Source organism: Zeus faber (assembly GCF_960531495.2).
Source record: "Zeus faber genome assembly, chromosome: 21".
Classification (NCBI taxonomy): Eukaryota; Metazoa; Chordata; class Actinopteri; order Zeiformes; family Zeidae; genus Zeus; species Zeus faber.
In genome coordinates, this window is record NC_137208.1 from 11,352,518 (window position 1) to 11,370,017 (window position 17,500).

At 47.8% G+C, this 17,500-nt stretch overlaps 1 protein-coding gene across 1 annotated transcript in view; it reads left to right on the plus strand.

The window, feature by feature from the left end:
* The window catches only part of gpr37b (G protein-coupled receptor 37b), a gene marked incomplete at both ends in the record, with an annotated part of 13,880 nt that extends 7,321 nt beyond the window's left edge, over window positions 1–6,559 (plus strand). Inside the window, one exon of the mRNA XM_080022609.1 lies at window positions 5,738–6,559. Coding sequence (XP_079878735.1) covers window positions 5,738–6,559 — 822 coding nt within the window. The remainder of the gene's footprint in view (window positions 1–5,737) is intronic.
* Window positions 6,560–17,500: the final 10,941 nt, after the last annotated feature.

Sequence of the window (17,500 nt, forward strand, 5' to 3'; positions counted from 1 at the left end):
GTGTACGGAGAGAAATTACAGTGTTGAATAGTGTGTGGTGTGTGTGTGTGTGTGTGTGTGTGTGTGTGTGTGTGTGTGTGTGTGTGTGTGTGTGTGTGTGTGTGTAGGCATCGCCACAGAATCAGGTAATCATATAAAACTGAAGCGAAGACAACAAAATATATCACAGGCTTGGAGTCAGTGGATGGAAAAAAAAAAACTCAATTTCTAAAGCATATATATATATGTTTTTTTTAGGTCTTTCTCAGTTTTCAGTTGAGAAAACCAAAATAAATGCCGGTTTTACAGACCGAAGCTATATTTTGAATCATTCCAATGACTTGTTAATTTGGGGGGGGGGAAATAATTCAAATCGTAGTCGTAATAGAAATAGTAAGTGGAAATAGAGAAGCACCGCCGAGCCGCTGAGTGAATCGTGGCCCCAGACATAACACCCAGAGACAGGAGGCGATGACCTAGAAGAGGAATGGCCACTGGCCACTGTCCGCTGAGAATAGCAGCGGAATTTGTTACAGTCCAGGGGACACCTCGCGCAGGTCAGGCCTTAACTCAACGGAGGATTCATGTCGAGCAGCGGGAAGCCGAGCAGGAAAATAACCCCCAAAAAAACACCCCCCCCCCCAAAAAAAAACAATTATATTTCACTTACTCTGCCATTCGTTATGTGGAATGCAACACAATATAGTGAGGCTTAGAGGTCACGATCCGGAAATTTTAGTCTATTGGGTTTTTTTTTGTTCGTTTTATGCCGTTATCCCTGCTTTAAGTGTAATACTGTTAAACTGTTCTACTTCTTTACAAAACGGTCGCGGTCGAAATACTCGCACAATTGCGCAATAACCGTCCGACAGCTCTAACGAAGCTGTTACTGAATGGAATGACAATGAAATCGGCGGCAGGAAGAAAAAAACCGTCGTCGGCTCGTTCGTGATTTCGTCCGAATACAGACGTCGCCGGCATTTCCACCGCCACGCCATCGGAGATACGAAACGCCGTCCCCGGGCCCTCGCTCCTCCATGAGGGATTGCGCGGGACAAGCGGGAATCGCCGGCTTCTTCCGGCGGACGGATTCAGCGCCGCGTTTGTCTGCCGCCCGTGACTTGACACTCCAGTAAAAGGCGTGTTACGGTATACGTGCACGCACACACACACACACACACACACAGTATATGCAGGTGAGCAGGACCCCCACAGGGGAACCACTGCCCTATATATATATATATATATATATATATATATATATATATATATATATATATATATATATATATATATATATATATATATATATATATATATATATATATATATATATTATTTTTTTTATTTTTTTTTTTATCTCCATTTTTTAGCGGATATCTTTGTAGTAAGTCACAGTAACATGGGTCACATCTGCATGAGTTGTACATCGCGGTGTGTCCGGACCAGCCCATCCATCACCCGATAACACCCATTACCCCAGACGGCTGCTCCGGGTGCGGCGCAGCTCCTCCGACGTCTGCCAAGACCCAATTAATAACGCCGGGCCCTCGGTGCCGCCGACTCCCAGGACCCTCAATCAGGAAGTTAATGGCCCGTTATTAAAACGGCACCGGGGAAAACGTCTCTCTCTCTCTCTCTCTGTCTCTCTCTCTCTTTCACACCTGTTGTGCCGACCCGAGCCGGGGCGTTCTAAGACCATCGTTTATAGCCGAGATATATTTACTTCCTCGTCGCCCCTCCCGAACCTGCGGGTGGGTAACGGCCCCCCCCCCCGTCATCTAGAGCGAGTCAAACTGACACGACAAGGCCAAGGCGGCCATGCGGAGGAAACGGCTAAATTAGCAATTGTTAATTTTTCTCCTCCTCGTTTCCCCCATTTCTCTCCCTGTCACTTCGGACCGCCTCTCGCTCACGGGAGCGTTTCTTCTCCCTTGGTTTGCCACCGCCCTTCCCTGTCCCTCTCTCTCTCTCTCATTCATCCTCATTCTCTCTCTCTCTCTCTCTCTCTCTCTCTCTGTTCCTTCTCTTCTTCCTCTCTGCCGTTCACATTCCGTCTCCGCCACGCTCATTTGCATAAACACCCTCACACTTAACAACATACAGCTATACACACACACACACACAGCTACACATACACATACACACACACACACACACACACACACACACACACACACACACACACACACACACACACACAAAACGTTCATATATGGAAACACACACAAAAACATGTGGAAAATGAGCTTCATGGCCCCACCAGGCTCTCTCTCTCTCTCTCTCTCTCTCTCTCTCTCTCTCTCTCTCTCTCTCTCTCTCTCTCTCTCTCTACAAAGCTGTGCTTGTTCGCCCTGCCCCGCTCTCCCCGTCCTCCTCCATGATCAAAGTGCAGGTTCCTGCTGCACCACTGACAGTGGCACTAACAACCGTGTTTGTTCAAATGGTGAAATATTCACCGCATGCTGCCACTTGTGTGCGTGCAGGGGGTGTGGGTGTGTGTATGTGTGTGTGTGTATGTGTGTGTGTGTGCGTGTGTTGGGGAGGGGGGGACATTTCCAGGTAAACTGAGAAAGACATTGAGGAAGTTGGACACATACAGCTTGATATGAAAAAAAATAAAAATTAGATAAAATAAAACCTCCCTCGATTTCTGGAGAATCCCACCAGTTCACCTGTTCGGAATACAGTGCATCGGTATTTTTCCAGTCCCCCAACAACAACTTTTAACAATTGTCCTCATATTTTAGCTTTAACACTGTTGGTGTTGGAGAAAACGCGACAGTTTGCGAAGCAAGGATTGGCGGACGGCTGCGCTCATACATATAAATACAGATCAACTGGAGCGCAATTTCAATTTAGAACAGAATACAAAACACAGGAATGAGTCTGACACGGGCAAGAGGGTAAAAGTAGGTTTTAAACCAATTTTTGAAAACTGAGTCTGATATTACCCGGCAAACCACTCCAGTTCCAATCATAAATGACATGTCCGTGTCGATCGGCCCTCCGCCGACGCCAAACTGATTGAGGATGAGACGAGCCCGGCTCCACACGAGCCCTTTAAAATCTAATTTGAATGAAGTTCTGTCAAGAACGCAAGAAACGTGCGCGAGCGGCCATCGCAGAGAGTCAGTGACAGAGGCTGCGAACGAGAGGTTTTGAAGCCGTGGGGCCGCGCTGCATCAGAGAGAGGTTTTTTTTATGTTTGGCCGTCAGGCCGAGCTCACTAGGGCAATATCATCCGCCATCATCCCGTCGTCACGACTACCGTTTTTTGAGCTCCGTGGCCTGCTGGCCGTCTGCACCCCCACCCACACACACCCACACACACACACACACACACACACACACACACACACACACACACACACTCTGTTCTGACTGGTCGCCCCTCATTAGCCCGATTAAAAACCTCCATGTGTGTCACACGGTCAGTGTGTGTGTGTGTGTGTGTGTTTGTGTGTGTGTGTGCACTCATGTGATTTCCACGCGACCGTTTCACCGCGTTTATGTTTGTGTGTAGACATAATTGTTAATTTTAGCTTCTGTGTGTGCGTGTGTGTGTGTGTGTGTGTGTGTGTGTAGCCATGGTTCATTGGGCCATCTGGGACGCCAGGTTCTGCTGTAATTAAGTTAGAGATGAAGGGAGAGAGGGAGGGAGAGAGAGAGAGAGAGAGAGAGAGAGAGAGAGAGAGAGAGAGAGAGCTGGATGAAAAGTGGGAAGCAGAGGATGTGCTAGAGGTGAAGAGCGGCAGAAGAGGGGGATGGATGGGAAGAAGAAGGAGATGAGGAGGGGATGGGGGGAATGGCGGCCCCTGACAGCAAGTGATGGAGGCACATGGGTGAGGAAATGGAGAGAACGGGAGAGGAGTGGCAAAGAGACGGAGGTAGAAAAGTAGCACGGGAAGAGGAGCGGTGGGAGGGATGGAGAAAGTTGGAAAAAAATGGAAAAAGAGGAAATGGATCCTGGATGAAAGATAGCAGAAAAGAGAGAGGGAGAGAGAGAGAGAGAGAGGGTGAGAGAGAGGAGAATAAGGAAATTGGCAGAGGATGGACAAACAGGGCGAGAGGTAGACAGAAGGGTGTTGAGGGGACGAGAAAGATGGACAAAGGAAGAAAGCAGAAGGGGTGAGAGAGAGAGAGGGAGGTCGAGGAAGAGAGAGAGAGAGAGAGAGGCGATGAGTCCAGGCAGAACAGGAAGTGGGGTGGGGGGCGGCAGGAGGAGGAGGAGGAGGAGGAGACAGAAGCCGAGATAATGAGAGAGGGAGCTAGTTTAAAAAAAAGAGGAGAGGGCACAGAGGCGCACAAATGCATAACGCACACACACACACACACACACACACACACACACACACACACACACACACATGCACACACACACAAACACACACACACACACACACCAGCTGCAAAGCAAATTTTCCAGGCTCCACACTCTTCCGAATGTGTCTTCCTTCAAACAGATTCGTAGACTCGCTGTCGAGACATTTTTTTGTGCGCTTCCTAATTTACAAACTCTTCTGAGACACTAATTTCCCCGAGAAGTCAGGAGGTGAAAGTCGGGGAGAGACGCCGTTTGAACTTTTCTTTTTGACATATTACAGTCGGGCTGTAGGAGATTTCAGACCGTTTCACTATCAGCAGTTTTGTTCATGAGGAATCGGGGTTCCTTGGTCATTGGTTCCCGTCCTCCAGTATCACGACGCTCCATCGCAAGTCTCCATTCAGTTATTTTCGGCTGGAGAAAAACAATAATAAACGTTCCTTTGGCACCGCCCCCCTAAATATTCTACCGATCTTCAACGATGTAATATTCACATTTTCTAAAAATCGAAGCGGAAATTTGACGCGCGACAGGCGAAGACCTCCAGCGCTGCCTCTGACTTTGAAGGAGGGAGCAGCCTTTTACCTAATTGTGTTAAACACAATCATACGATTTATCGACTGTAACATTGTTATAGTATAAGAAGCATGACCGCACGTGTGTGTGCGTGTGTGTGTGTGTGTGTGTGTGTGTGTGTGTATGTGTGTGTGAGTGTGTGTGTGTATGTGTGTGTGTGTGTGTGTGTGGCCTTATCCAATGTCCATTTTACTCTCTCATGTATAAAGACGTGCATGTACACACACACACACACACACACACACGCACACACACACACACACACACACACACACACACACACACACACACACACACGTACTGGGAGGGATTCTATAGACACATTGTTAAGAGAGGCTTACAGCCATCCCATTGTGAGCCTTTTGTAATTACAGCGCTACCAGGTTCAAGCGAAGGCTAACACCAATTCCGTGCTTTCTAGGTCTTTGTGTGGGCACCGGCTGTCTAGGTAGGAGACACAGGACGGAGGGAGGGGCTGCCAAAGTGTGTTCTATTTTCAGTGCATAAAAGAGTGTTACATGTATTCCAGCATCTGCATGCAGAGTCTGTCGGAGTTTTACGGGTTTCATATTTTGGTGGTAAAAAGCAGCATCATGCACTGATTTTTATTTATTTATTTTTTCACACCTTTTCCTCACTTCTCTCCCGAGCGCCTGTCGGCAGTGCCTGGGTGTGACAAAAAAGATTGGTTATAATCTCTGAATTAATTAACATGGATAAGGATCTCTCGCTCTCTTGACGAATGTCTTTCAAAACATAAACCCGTAACACGTCACGAAGCTCTCCACCCTTTTGAATGGGAAATTGAATATGAAGTGACTGACTAAGATCATACTAATTCCCTCTTCTGCGCAGGTGGCCTCTCTGGGCGTAACCACGTTCACGCTGTGCGCTCTGTGCATCGACCGCTTCCGCGCCGCCACCAACGTGCAGATGTACTACGAGATGATCGAGAACTGCACGTCCACCACCGCCAAGCTGGCCGTCATCTGGATCGGGGCGCTGCTCCTCGCCCTGCCCGAGCTCCTGATCCGCCAGCTGGTGACGGAGGACTCGGGCGTCCTGGACGAGCCTCCCGTGGAGCGCTGCGTCATCAGGATCTCCACCTCGCTGCCGGACATGCTGTACGTGCTGGGCCTGACGTACGAGGGCGCCCGCCTCTGGTGGTGCTTCGGCTGCTACTTCTGCCTGCCCACGCTCTTCACCATCGGCTGCTCGCTGGTGACGGCGCGCAAGATCCGCCACGCCGAGCAGGCCAGCGTGCGCAGCAACAAGAAGCAGATCCGTCTGGAGAGCCAGATGAACTGCACGGTGGTGGCGCTGGCCATCGTGTACGGCGCCTGCGTCATGCCCGAGAACATCTGCAACATCGTGTCGGCCTACATGGCGGCCGGCGTGCCCGAGCACACCATGTCGGTGCTGCACCTCCTGTCGCAGCTGCTGCTGTTCTGCCGGGCCGCCGTGACGCCGGCGCTGCTGCTGCTGCTGTGCCGGCCGCTGGGCAGGGCCTTCCTGGACTGCTGCTGCTGCTGCTGCTGCTGCTGCGCCCACGCGCCCTCCTCCGCCACCGCCAGCGACGACAACGAGCACGAGTGCACCACCGAGCTGGAGCTGTCGCCCTTCAGCACCATCCGCAGGGAGCTGAGCAACTACACCCCGGCCGGCTCCAATTGCTAGATCCACGGGTTACGGTTGATGGGGTTGAAGGATTTCGGTCCCCTTGCTATTAAGAGGGTGACCAGGACTGTCGTTTTTTGTTTGTGTTACGTGTTTTTTTTTTTTTTTTAATTTATTGCTCTCCAGCGTTTTCGAATTTTTCTTGTGTCCTAGACAGTGGTGCAAAGGGAAGAGCAACTATTGTTGGCCAAAAAATCTTACGGGGCTTTTGCCTAAGATCCTTAAATTCCAAAGCTAATGTCGGTACTGTTCATTGGCACTAACTATACAAGCTTTTTTAAACCAGGCGAGCGAGCAAAAAGAGAAATCTTAATCTACAATTAAGCCTCAAGGTGCTTCTAAAAACAGGGTCAGTGTTAAAGCACGCAAACTTAACGGTTGGCTCCAATCGTTTGCAAACCTTTAAAAACCCACAAAGCTCCTTTTTGAAAAGCCTCGTATGCCTAAATCTCATATCCCCGTATGCTTATCTCTTAGTTAGTGGGAGGGATTTTAACTTTCGCTAATCAAATCGTGTCCGGGGTTCCGAACAACTAACAGTTTACACAGGGACTTGTTGGTGGTATCGGGAATCCGGTTTCAAGTTCTGCCAATTATTTCCCGATCAATGGGAAGTGAAATTTGGGGTGCCTGATAAAAACGCAGCGCGCGTAAGTGTGAACCCCCTAACTCCTACACTACGGGAGGCTGAAAATGCGGCCGCCGAGGCGCGCGCCGCCTCTCCCATGTCTGAGTGCTTACGTCATCGAAAATAACTCACCGGTGGAGGATGATACTTTATCTACAGCATGCAACTCAACATGTGCAGGTTCACACTGTCGATGGGAACCGCCTCTTCCGCACTACGTGTACAAGCTCGCGCAAGGGAGATGCACATGCGTAGCCGTCGTGGCCGCCGCAGACTGAGCGCAGGGTGTCTGCGGTCGCCAGTTTTGGACGACACCCCCGCACCCACTCCGGCTCCGGAGGAATGGTGTACAGAATAATACCAATATGCAGAGAGATTGCTGTGTGCCAACTCGACTGAGAGTGTCTGGGCTGGTCTCGGATGAAAAGCGGAAAAGAGATGAACCCGGACCGGAGAGCGAGCGGTGAATGGAGTCCGGCGGGACTCAGTGCGATGACTGCGGCGGCACAAAAAAAAAGGAAGGGAATTGAAAGCAATCAAATTGAGCGGGATGAATCGAGACATTGTCGGTGGGAAAGCCAAATGGAGGTGAGATTGGGATGCGGGGACGGCGCGCGGAATGGACTGGAATCTTGAAAAGACGGACGCTTAAACCGCTCTGTCTCAGAGCGAAGAAGGGGAAATGTCTCTGCACCACTCTTGTCACGTTGTGTCACGCCTTACGTTTTTTTGGGCTGTATATACCGTAAACCCTACACCGCCTCTGGTGCTCCTATGAAGACTGCGGTGCAAACAGAACGCTCATTGGTTCGACTTAAAACCGCAAGCGACGAAAAATGTTATTCCCCCCCCCCCCCGGTAAAGCTGCTACTGCCACAGGCGCGTTCTCAAAAGTCCAAAAACGGTCGGCCTGGCGAATGCTGTTTTGAGATAAATTTGTCCGGGCAGTGTGCTATTTTTGGCGTAGTCACTACCTTCTGCAGCACGCGCCGGCGCCCGAGCCTCTTTTGGAATTTGTGAGGATGTCTCCGGTTCGAGGAGGCGCTTGACGGTTCCACGGCAGGTTTTGACAGAGAGGAGTTTACATTTCAGGATGGTGGTTTCTGTGTGCGTCACCATCCCAGCCTTCTTTCTTTTTAAGCCTCCGATAAACACCTTGAAGGACAGCAGCTTGTGACCCTTAGGTAGAACCAATGAACGGCGTTTGGACATTGCCTTCATTTTACAAGTGTACTGTACTGTAAATCAGTGATTATTATATCTGTCATTATTATTACAACTTCCTTTTAATCCGGTCATCAAACCTGGGTCAGAGCAAACCCTCAAACTGCACTGCGCTGTCTACTGTCAACAGGAAATGGCTCGAAATGAGCATTTTGTTAATTATTTATTCCGCCGTTTGAAAAGGTGAAACCAGTTTGAGGGGGGAAAAAGGGTTTCCCCTCGATGTGATGACCCAGGCGTGATGATGTCACGTGTATACCGTAATCGATATTGCAATGGATCTCTCTCTCTCTCTCTGTATACGACTCTGCACTGCCAAACACACCCCCCCCCCCCCCCTTCTGTCTGTCTCTTGTGGTAGTAGCACACCATCTCCGGGTGTCTCTGTGAAGCCGGGGCTTTAATTCGCTCTCCGTTCCATCGATTCACCGCGTGGCGAGCGCGTTACGATGCGAGAATGAACAGCTGCTCAATTTGACACTCAGACCCGAAATGCATTTATGGAGCCTGGTCCGACACTGGATGAAAAGGATTAACCGCGAGTCGATTTTCTTTTTTCTCACCCCGAGACACCGAGGGGGCGACGGCTCATCGTTTTCGGTGAGAAATGCATCGAGAAGGCAACACGACCCGGCTGCCTTTAGCCCAAGGCCAAGGGTGCCTGTCGTCCCTCAAGTTAATGGAGGGAATTTGGGGCGATATCACCGTCCACCACAAAAACCTTAATCCCCTTTTTAAAAGGCATAAGAGGCTCTATCTAGGTGGACCACCCCCAGGGTGGGCAATTTGTTGGAACAATCAGGATTCGAGTCCCAGTAACCGAGTGTGATTGCCCCCCCCGTGTGAGAGGAATGGTTGAAGAGAAGGTTCCTTCTAAGCCAAAGCAATTTGTTTTGTCTCAGGCGTTGGAAATAGTCGTATAATGTTGACACTAAATATTTGTTAATTATAAATAGTTAACAGCGATTCTGGTGGAACCCAGCGCCACTTGAACTCCCGGCTCAGAATACCTTTCTCTGCATATTTCTGGCCGTATAGCTACAGTAAGCATTTTAAATGGCTCAGTGTGTAGTAACGTGGTTCAAACTATTGATCTAAGTGGTTCTCGTCAAAAAAACAAAAAACACAAAAAAACCCATAAAAAAAACAGTCAGTGAGACGTTTGTTGAAAACTTTGTGAGTATCCTCTTCACTCTGAGCATAACGTGTCTGTATTTGATACCTGAAGATGTAAAGCACACGACCACTTATTGTCTCCGATGTCTAGTCACTGGTTTCTAAATAGCTTTTTATATAGCCAAAAACTGTCCCTTTGTTTATCAAAGATCTTTATCTTGAAAACTGTATATTAAAAACCTAAATGTACCTTTTATTTTTGGTCCGTTGATTTTTCTGATAGAGGTTCTGTATTAGGGCGAATCAAAGTGCTTTTGCCGTGAATATGATTCCATGATCCGAGTACAATCCAGTCAAGACGGAAACAGAACGTTCAGAGGGAGGGGGGATGGATCCGAGCAGAAACGAACAAATAAGAACAAAACTAATCAAGCAAAACCAACCGAGTCGAGTAAATAAGAAAAAAAAGGAAAAAGTAAAAACGGCTCTCAACTTGCACTGAACTAATAGACAAAATCAAATATGACCATATTTCTTTACAAATGCCTCGAAATCGATGATTCGACAGCATTTGATGACTATTGGTTCTTTCATGGTTCTCATTGGTTCTTTCCAAGTGCAAAAAATGCCAATATGATTTTTTTGATTTTTGGTGATTTTTTTTGCGATAAAAAGACTAAACCCTCTGGCTCTGAGCTTTGAAAGCTCCAGGTGCCTCCACGCGCCCCTGATTTTGCCCCTGATTTTGCCCCTGATTTTGCCCCTGATTTTGCCCCTGATTTTGCCCCCGACTTCCTTCACGATCCCACGCACGGCTCATAACAGCGGGACCCTTTCGTCGTGGGGGTTGCTCCGCGGGCTTCCGGCTTCTCTGGGCGCCCGGGGGTCTTCTGTGGCTGCAGAGCAGGGTGCTCCGGGCTTTCCTGGAGCCGTGGGGTGTCTATGCGGCTGTGGGACTCAGGGGACATAATACCGACCTTATACACCAGAAGCAATTGGGAAGTCCTGTACACTCACCGGTGGACATCTTACACACACACACACCATCACAGGTGCGCGCACGCCACCAGCACCTGCCTTGATCACACCCCAGCACCCTCCTGGTTACATTCCTCTACTTTTCTTCCTCATTTACTGCCATAACTATGACAGGAGGAGGCCACGTGCCCAATCGTTGTTCCAGTTTTCCTGAACCTGATTAACTCAGGTTTTTTCGATACATGTTGTCGTCCGATGTTTATGTTTTTCCATGTACATGTTGTTGTTTGGATCTATGTTTAATTGTCTCACCGGTGGTGATTCTCCCCCTCTTGGGGTAGTGATAAGCTGTTTATAGACCAAAACATGGTAAAAATAGTTCACCGATAACTGTGCTCTTGTCGTCCTACAGGTCGTCCACGGAGTTACTGCAGCAGTTCTTGACGATTTAGGAATGAATAAAGAGTTGCATTGCAGGTTGAGGAGTTGAACTCCACTTGCAGACTCTGCAACTCTGTCCTAGATGCAATGGCATACAAATACTCCATGTTGTATGCTCTGCATTCTGACGGCGCGACACAAAAAATAAATAAATAGATAAAAAACAGCGGGACCCTTTCAAGATTCCTTCACATTTCCACGCACGCCGCTGCCCTCCCAGCCCGTCTCCGCCGCCGACTTGTTTGCCACTCAGCCGCGTTGCGCCGCGGCAGCGGCGGTGATGGGCGGGGCCTGCGGCGTCTGCGGCGCGGGTGGCCGGCTGCGATAAGGGCGCCTTCCCCGGCGCGACAGAATGAGCTGTCGTGTCGGAACACAGAACAGATGCTCGCGAAGCTTCCGGAACACCAAATACGTCTTGTTTACCGCAACCCGCCCCCTCCCCCCGGAGAGGCCGCGACTCATTCCCACCCGCCGCTCTGACGTGGTGGCCTGATTTGTTGATTTGTTCAGTGTTCTCCCTCTCCATCTCCCTCCCTCCCTCCCTCCCTTCATCCTCCGTCTCCGTCTCCTCTTTCCTCGGCTTGGGCCTGCAGTGTGGGAAGAACCGGAGTGCGGAGGAGGAGGCGGGCGCCCGTCTATTTCTGTCCGCGCCACGACTCCAGCGTCACTTACTCCCTTACTGTAACTACCTCGACCTGAAGCGCCGCCGTGGCGCCGTTCGACGCCGCCGTTCAAAGCGCTCGGTTTTCCAACCTCGTCTGACAGATTTTTCTCCTTTTTTTTTTTTCTTTTTTTTCGGTGAAAAAGCGTCAAGACATCGCCGCGTTAGATCCCAGATCCCAGGTCTGGCGGCTTTTTTCGGCTTTTTTTGGCGTTTTCGGCGGCGGCGAACACGCAGGTTGGCTGGAGAGCACTTGTTCCCGCCTGCTCTCTCAATTGTAATCGACAGCCAGCTGTGTCGTTCAGCTCTCAGATGCAAAATGAAGGTCCAATTACACAAACTAACAATTGTTCTCCTTGTATTGTGCCGTGATTGCGGCTTTTATGCGCCTCCACTGTCTCCTCTCAGATAAGAAGGAATGTGTGAGTGTGTTGTGCATGCGCATGCAAAACGTGTGTGTGTGTGTGTGTGTGTGTGTGTGTGTGTGTGTGTGTGTGTGTGTGTGTGTGTGTGTGTGCGCGCGTGTGTGTGAGTGTCACACCTAGTAAAGCTGACAGGAGATGCACCATCAATCCCAGTCGTTCCCTCCAAAACGCTTGGCGTCCTGCCAGCACATTGAATCCTCCTCAATCTGTTTCAATCAGAGATGTACTTGCTAATGTGCTGGTGGCCCCAAGTGTGCGCACGCGCATGTGTGTGTGTGCGTGTGCGCGTGTGTGTGTGTGTGTGTGTGCTTACCGCTTTGATGAGCTTAATTCATTGTTTTTCCCCATTCTCTCTGCCTGTGAAAGTTTTAAACAAGCTTTATGTTGTGATAAGGGATTCATTACCAGTCATTCAGAACTTCCACTCATTCCGTTTGCGCTCGTTCTCCGTCTCCAAGGGACCGGTTTTTAAAGTTCTGCTTCTTCTTAACCCCTGAACTGTTGGAAAATCTCTCCCATCATTGTCGTGGTATTGATTTCCCCGGTGAGTTCCATCGCACATTCCACGTTTTCCTCTTTCCCGGGGCGACGGATCCATCTCCTCTTTGTAATAATACAAATTTGACGGATTGTTTCGGATTCCGAGCGACCCGCGGCGGAGGGACCGGTGTGTGAGGGTTGAAAACAAACTTCCTCCTTGTCACATTTTCAAGAAAAGCCAAAAAAAAAAGAAGAAAAACCCGACAACAATGAAAGCCTTATTTGTCTCATTTCGGCGCCCGTGAGGTGCTGTCCTGGAGTCATATCATTAACAATGGAACATTTTCATTGCATTAGAACAATCACAGCAGCGAAGATGATTCTGTCAACGGTCTGGCCTATTCATTCCTCTGGTGGAGGCGGAGGCCGAGTTGCATGCTTTCAATTATTTATACGTGCGTCTCTAGATGTTGTCATCAATGACACAGTGGGAGTCATAAAGACTTTTGTAGGAAAACAACTGAATTACCCGTCTCCTAAACAGAGAGTATGGCACTAATCCTTATTCAGTCAGATGCATGAGGATTACATCAGCAGCGTCGAGGACGTTAATGGTGATTTTCGGGTATTGTCTTCAAAACAGAGATTAGAGAATGTCGAGCTGAGCGTCGTTCCTTCAACGCGCACTGGTGCGAGATGCCACGATTTAACGAGGCGCTCGCGGTGACGGGCCATCCCATCTCCCGACTCTCTCTCTCTCTTTCTCTCTCTCCGTTTCGGATTATTCCGTCCGATGGACCAACCCCGGGACGTAAAGGTTTCCTCTCGTCGGGGGGCGGGGCTCAGAGTGTGTTTCGGGCTGCGCGTGTCATCAGAGGGCATCCAATGTCACGCGTCGTCATCTCCCCGACACCCGATATTACAAATGTAACTGAGGCGGTCCGTGCGGTTCCCATTGTCATCCCGAAAGAGCGAGGGAGAGAACACAGAATATGCCCAGAAAATGAGGATTCTAAATGTAAGATGTACCCGACGCACTCAAACCTTACAACCGGAAAAGGCGACGTTCCAAGCGGCAAAGCAACTTCTTCGCTGAGTTGCGTGCGTGTGCGTGTGTGTGACCTTCTCCTCCGACAAACAGGAAGAAGTGTGTCCAAATGTGAAAAAGGTGATGGAGCCATTCGTGCACCGCCAAAAAAAAAAACGGTTGTCCACGTGCCGAAGTCTGGAAATAAGGCAGTGTCAAAAAGTGAGCGAGCGCCGCTCCGTCAGCAAGGACGAGCCCTTCCCCTCGGATTACCGTCAGCCGCACGCGCGCCCGCACACGCACACACACACACACATACACACACATTTCTAAACCAATATTATGTTACAGTATTGGCAGATTTTCATCTTAAATGGGAGCTAAAGGTGCTGTTTACACATTAGTGGCTGGAATATTTGGAGGATATATTCAGTTTGTCCTCAGGGAAGGTAGACCTATTCTCTCTCTCTCTCTCTCTCTCTCTCTCTGGTTCCTTCATAATCAAGTTTCTGCTGCTGTGACATGACTTACTGAAAATAAAGGAACCTTAAAAGTTAAAAAAAATGTCTCTCTTTCTTTCTCTCTCTCTCTCTCTCTCTCTCTCTCTCTCTCTCTCTCTCTGCGGTGTGTTGCCCTCTCATACATTTTAATGGGAGCAGTTTGATCCGGGCCCCGTCTAAAACATTTAAACGTGTCCGGTTGCTCGGTGTGAATAAATACATAATTCAGCCGCCCGAGTCGACCGCTGTGCAGTAGCGTGGAAGGGACCCGATAAATATTTCACTCTCCCCCACTGCGGGAAGAACGTGGGTGTGGTCGGGAATGCTGCGGCTCTTCCAGCGGGAGGAACTATGAGGGGGGAGTAGGATTTGTCTCAGCTTTGGGCACAGAGGGGGTCAGCTCCAGGTTGAGAGAAGGAAAGTCCTGCCATGTCGACGCTCCACCCATTTCAACGACGGGAACGAACAGAGGTTTTTGACTCAAAATATGGGAGAGGACTTTTATTTTGGAAAGATGATTATATTTGGGTAAGGCCCTGAACTTTTAACAGCATGTACGACAGGAGAATGATTCCATATATTTTTGGATGGATTCAAAGTCCAGAACCTCGCCCCCTGTGACTCAATTTTTACGTGGCCCCGCCCGTCAATTCATTTTAAAATCACAATACTACTATGCAATTTTACTTCATGTTTTTCAATTCACTAATGTGGTTATTCAAAATGGCCCTCACAGAGGACGACAACCTGACCGGTGGCCCCCAGGCAGCTTTTTAATGTGTCCTGTTCAGTATTTTACATCCAATCAAAGAGATGGTTTTGCCTTGAAGTCAGTTGAGTAATACTTTTTTTTAAATGCAATGAATTGAATAACATTACATATATCACTGCTTTTCAATGCAAAGTGTGGGGAGGGTTTTCTTCCCAAATTTAACTAAAACCTCTTTTCTGAATCCTTTATCCTCAAATGTGTGGAAAAGAAAAAATAAATCAAGCTCAGGAAGACACGTCTGGTTTCAAATGGCACACACACACACACACACACACACACACACACACGTCATGTTTATGTATCAAACGGCACCAGTCTGGATGTGACTCATTGGGTCGAAACCTCATCCGCTCTTCCTATTTACAACCTTCCGCAGTGGCTCTTTCGTCTGGAATTAAAACGCAGTAAAATGAGCAATGCTGCAGCGAGACTCTCATAAGTTTTATTTTTATTTATTTTTTATTTATTTGTACACTCTGTATGTATACGACAAAAGTGCATATTAACAGAGTGCTTAAGCAACCTGCAGATCAGTCTGTGTGTGTGTGTGTGTGTGTGTGTGTGTGTGCGTGCTGTGTGTGTGTGTGTGTGTGTGTGTGTGTGTGTGTGTGTGTGTGTGTGTGCGTGTGTGCACGCGCGTGTTTGCGTGTGTGTGTGTGTGTGTGTGTGTGTGTGTGTGTGTGTGTGTGTGTGTGTGTGTGTGTGTGTGTTAGCATTTATCTGAAGCAGCAATTAGGAGAGCAAAAAACAATTTCACCCAATCGTTATATTTATACATTTTAATGTTATTTTAAAGTCATAATTTTGTATCCTAGAGTTATAGTTATAAACAGTATTAAAATTTTTACTTATATATTTTTAGATATATTTCTCTGTCATATTTCTATTTTCTATACAGACTATTTTATTATGGAATATTTAAAATTTTCATTTCATTGCCATTTTATATTTCTTGAGCTGTTGATTACTTATTTTTAGGTTCTATATAGTGTGGTATGTATCCGGGGGATTAATGAAGTGCCATCTTATCTCTTCTGATGGGAGCTTTGGACGTCCACTGTAAATGCCATTCTTTCTCCACCGCCGTCACTCTGACAAAACCTTCCAGTTGAATTGAAATGAAGTGGAAGGCACCGGCCCGAACTTTCTGAAAAGTTGAAAGGCTGACCTTCGCGCTGAGCGACTTTCACGGCCTGCTCCTTGAAAGAGGTTCAAACGCTGGTTCAATGTGGAAAAAAAAAAAAAATAATGCAAAAAAGGTGCGAAAAGCAGAATGAAATGAATGAAATGTTTTTATCCTGCCGTTTCTCACATTCCAGGAATAAAACTGTGTTTGCAGCTGCTCCATATTCAGCGCCCGGCAGGCGGGAGGAGGGGTTGGCGACGTCTTTCTGCAGTTTTTTTGTCGGCCTTGTCATTCATTTCTAGGTCACTGGGGGTGCTGGATGCTTGGCTGAGCTTCAGACGTGCTCGCGGAAGAATCTCCACGTCTGGGTCCTCCCGGTGTGTGTGTGTGTGTGTGTGTGTGTGTGTGTGTGTGTGTGTGTGTGTGAAAGCTAAAAGACCTTCACCCCAAACTCAGAAAGCGCACACACACACACACACACACACACACACACACACACACACACACACACACACACACACAACACACACACAGACACACAGCTTTTAGTCCTCAATAAGGCACACTGGCTTTTTTTTTTTTCTTCTTCTTTCACCTCCCTCTCCATCTCGGGGCTCCAGATTCTACTTTGTCAAAGCACCACAGCTGATGGATCTTCGATTCACTTCAAAGGCCTTTTTTTTTTTTTTCCTCCTCCTCACCTCGGGGCTGACGCTCCATCAATCAGGGACGTTTGCCGAAATTAAATGCCGAATTTGGATTAAATGCGACAATCCAAACGTCGTCGATGATTACCGTTATCGCTGTTCTTCAGGACTCTTTTTATTTTTTAATTTTTTTTATTAAACTGTATTTTAACGCAAGTCACCGCCAGGTCTTTTACATTGTGCTTCCCGTGTTCGAGCGAGCTGAGCGCTCATGTTTTATCTTTCATTTCTATTTTATTTATTTATTTATTTTTTTTTAAGGTGTGCCTCCAAGATGACAGTATTTTGGAGATTTGGCTTTTAGGCAGCAAAGATTATTTTTGTCACACGCACAACTCATTGGCAGGCTCCAGAGAAAACTGTTCAGGAGGTCTGGAAATACAGTATGTCAAAATAGGAAATAATACACAGTCTGCTTAGGGCAAAAAATGGATGTACAATAATGTGAAAATAATAGATAAAGATGCTAAATGACAAACTACAATACATTCCAAAATAGCTACCGTGCTCAATATACATGTAACGCTTATTAGTGAAATGTCATTATGGCTTATTCCTAGATAGAAGATTCAATACAGAAACGAAAAAAGTTCACAAGTTCATGCACTGAAAGCTCATTTATAAAACTGATAAAGTGAGCTCTCTCTCTCTCCCTCTCTCTCCCTCTCCCTCTCTCCCTCTCCTCATTTAAGAAATATCGATCCATTCGCCACATATCGCGCCCCTCGCCTACATTAATAAAAGTGGACATCCAATTCCAAAACCCTCAGAGCTACACAGTCATGAGCACCTGGAGGGATTCGAACCCAGACACGAGGTTAACTACAAACTCATACGCAGTCACTACATAGTCACT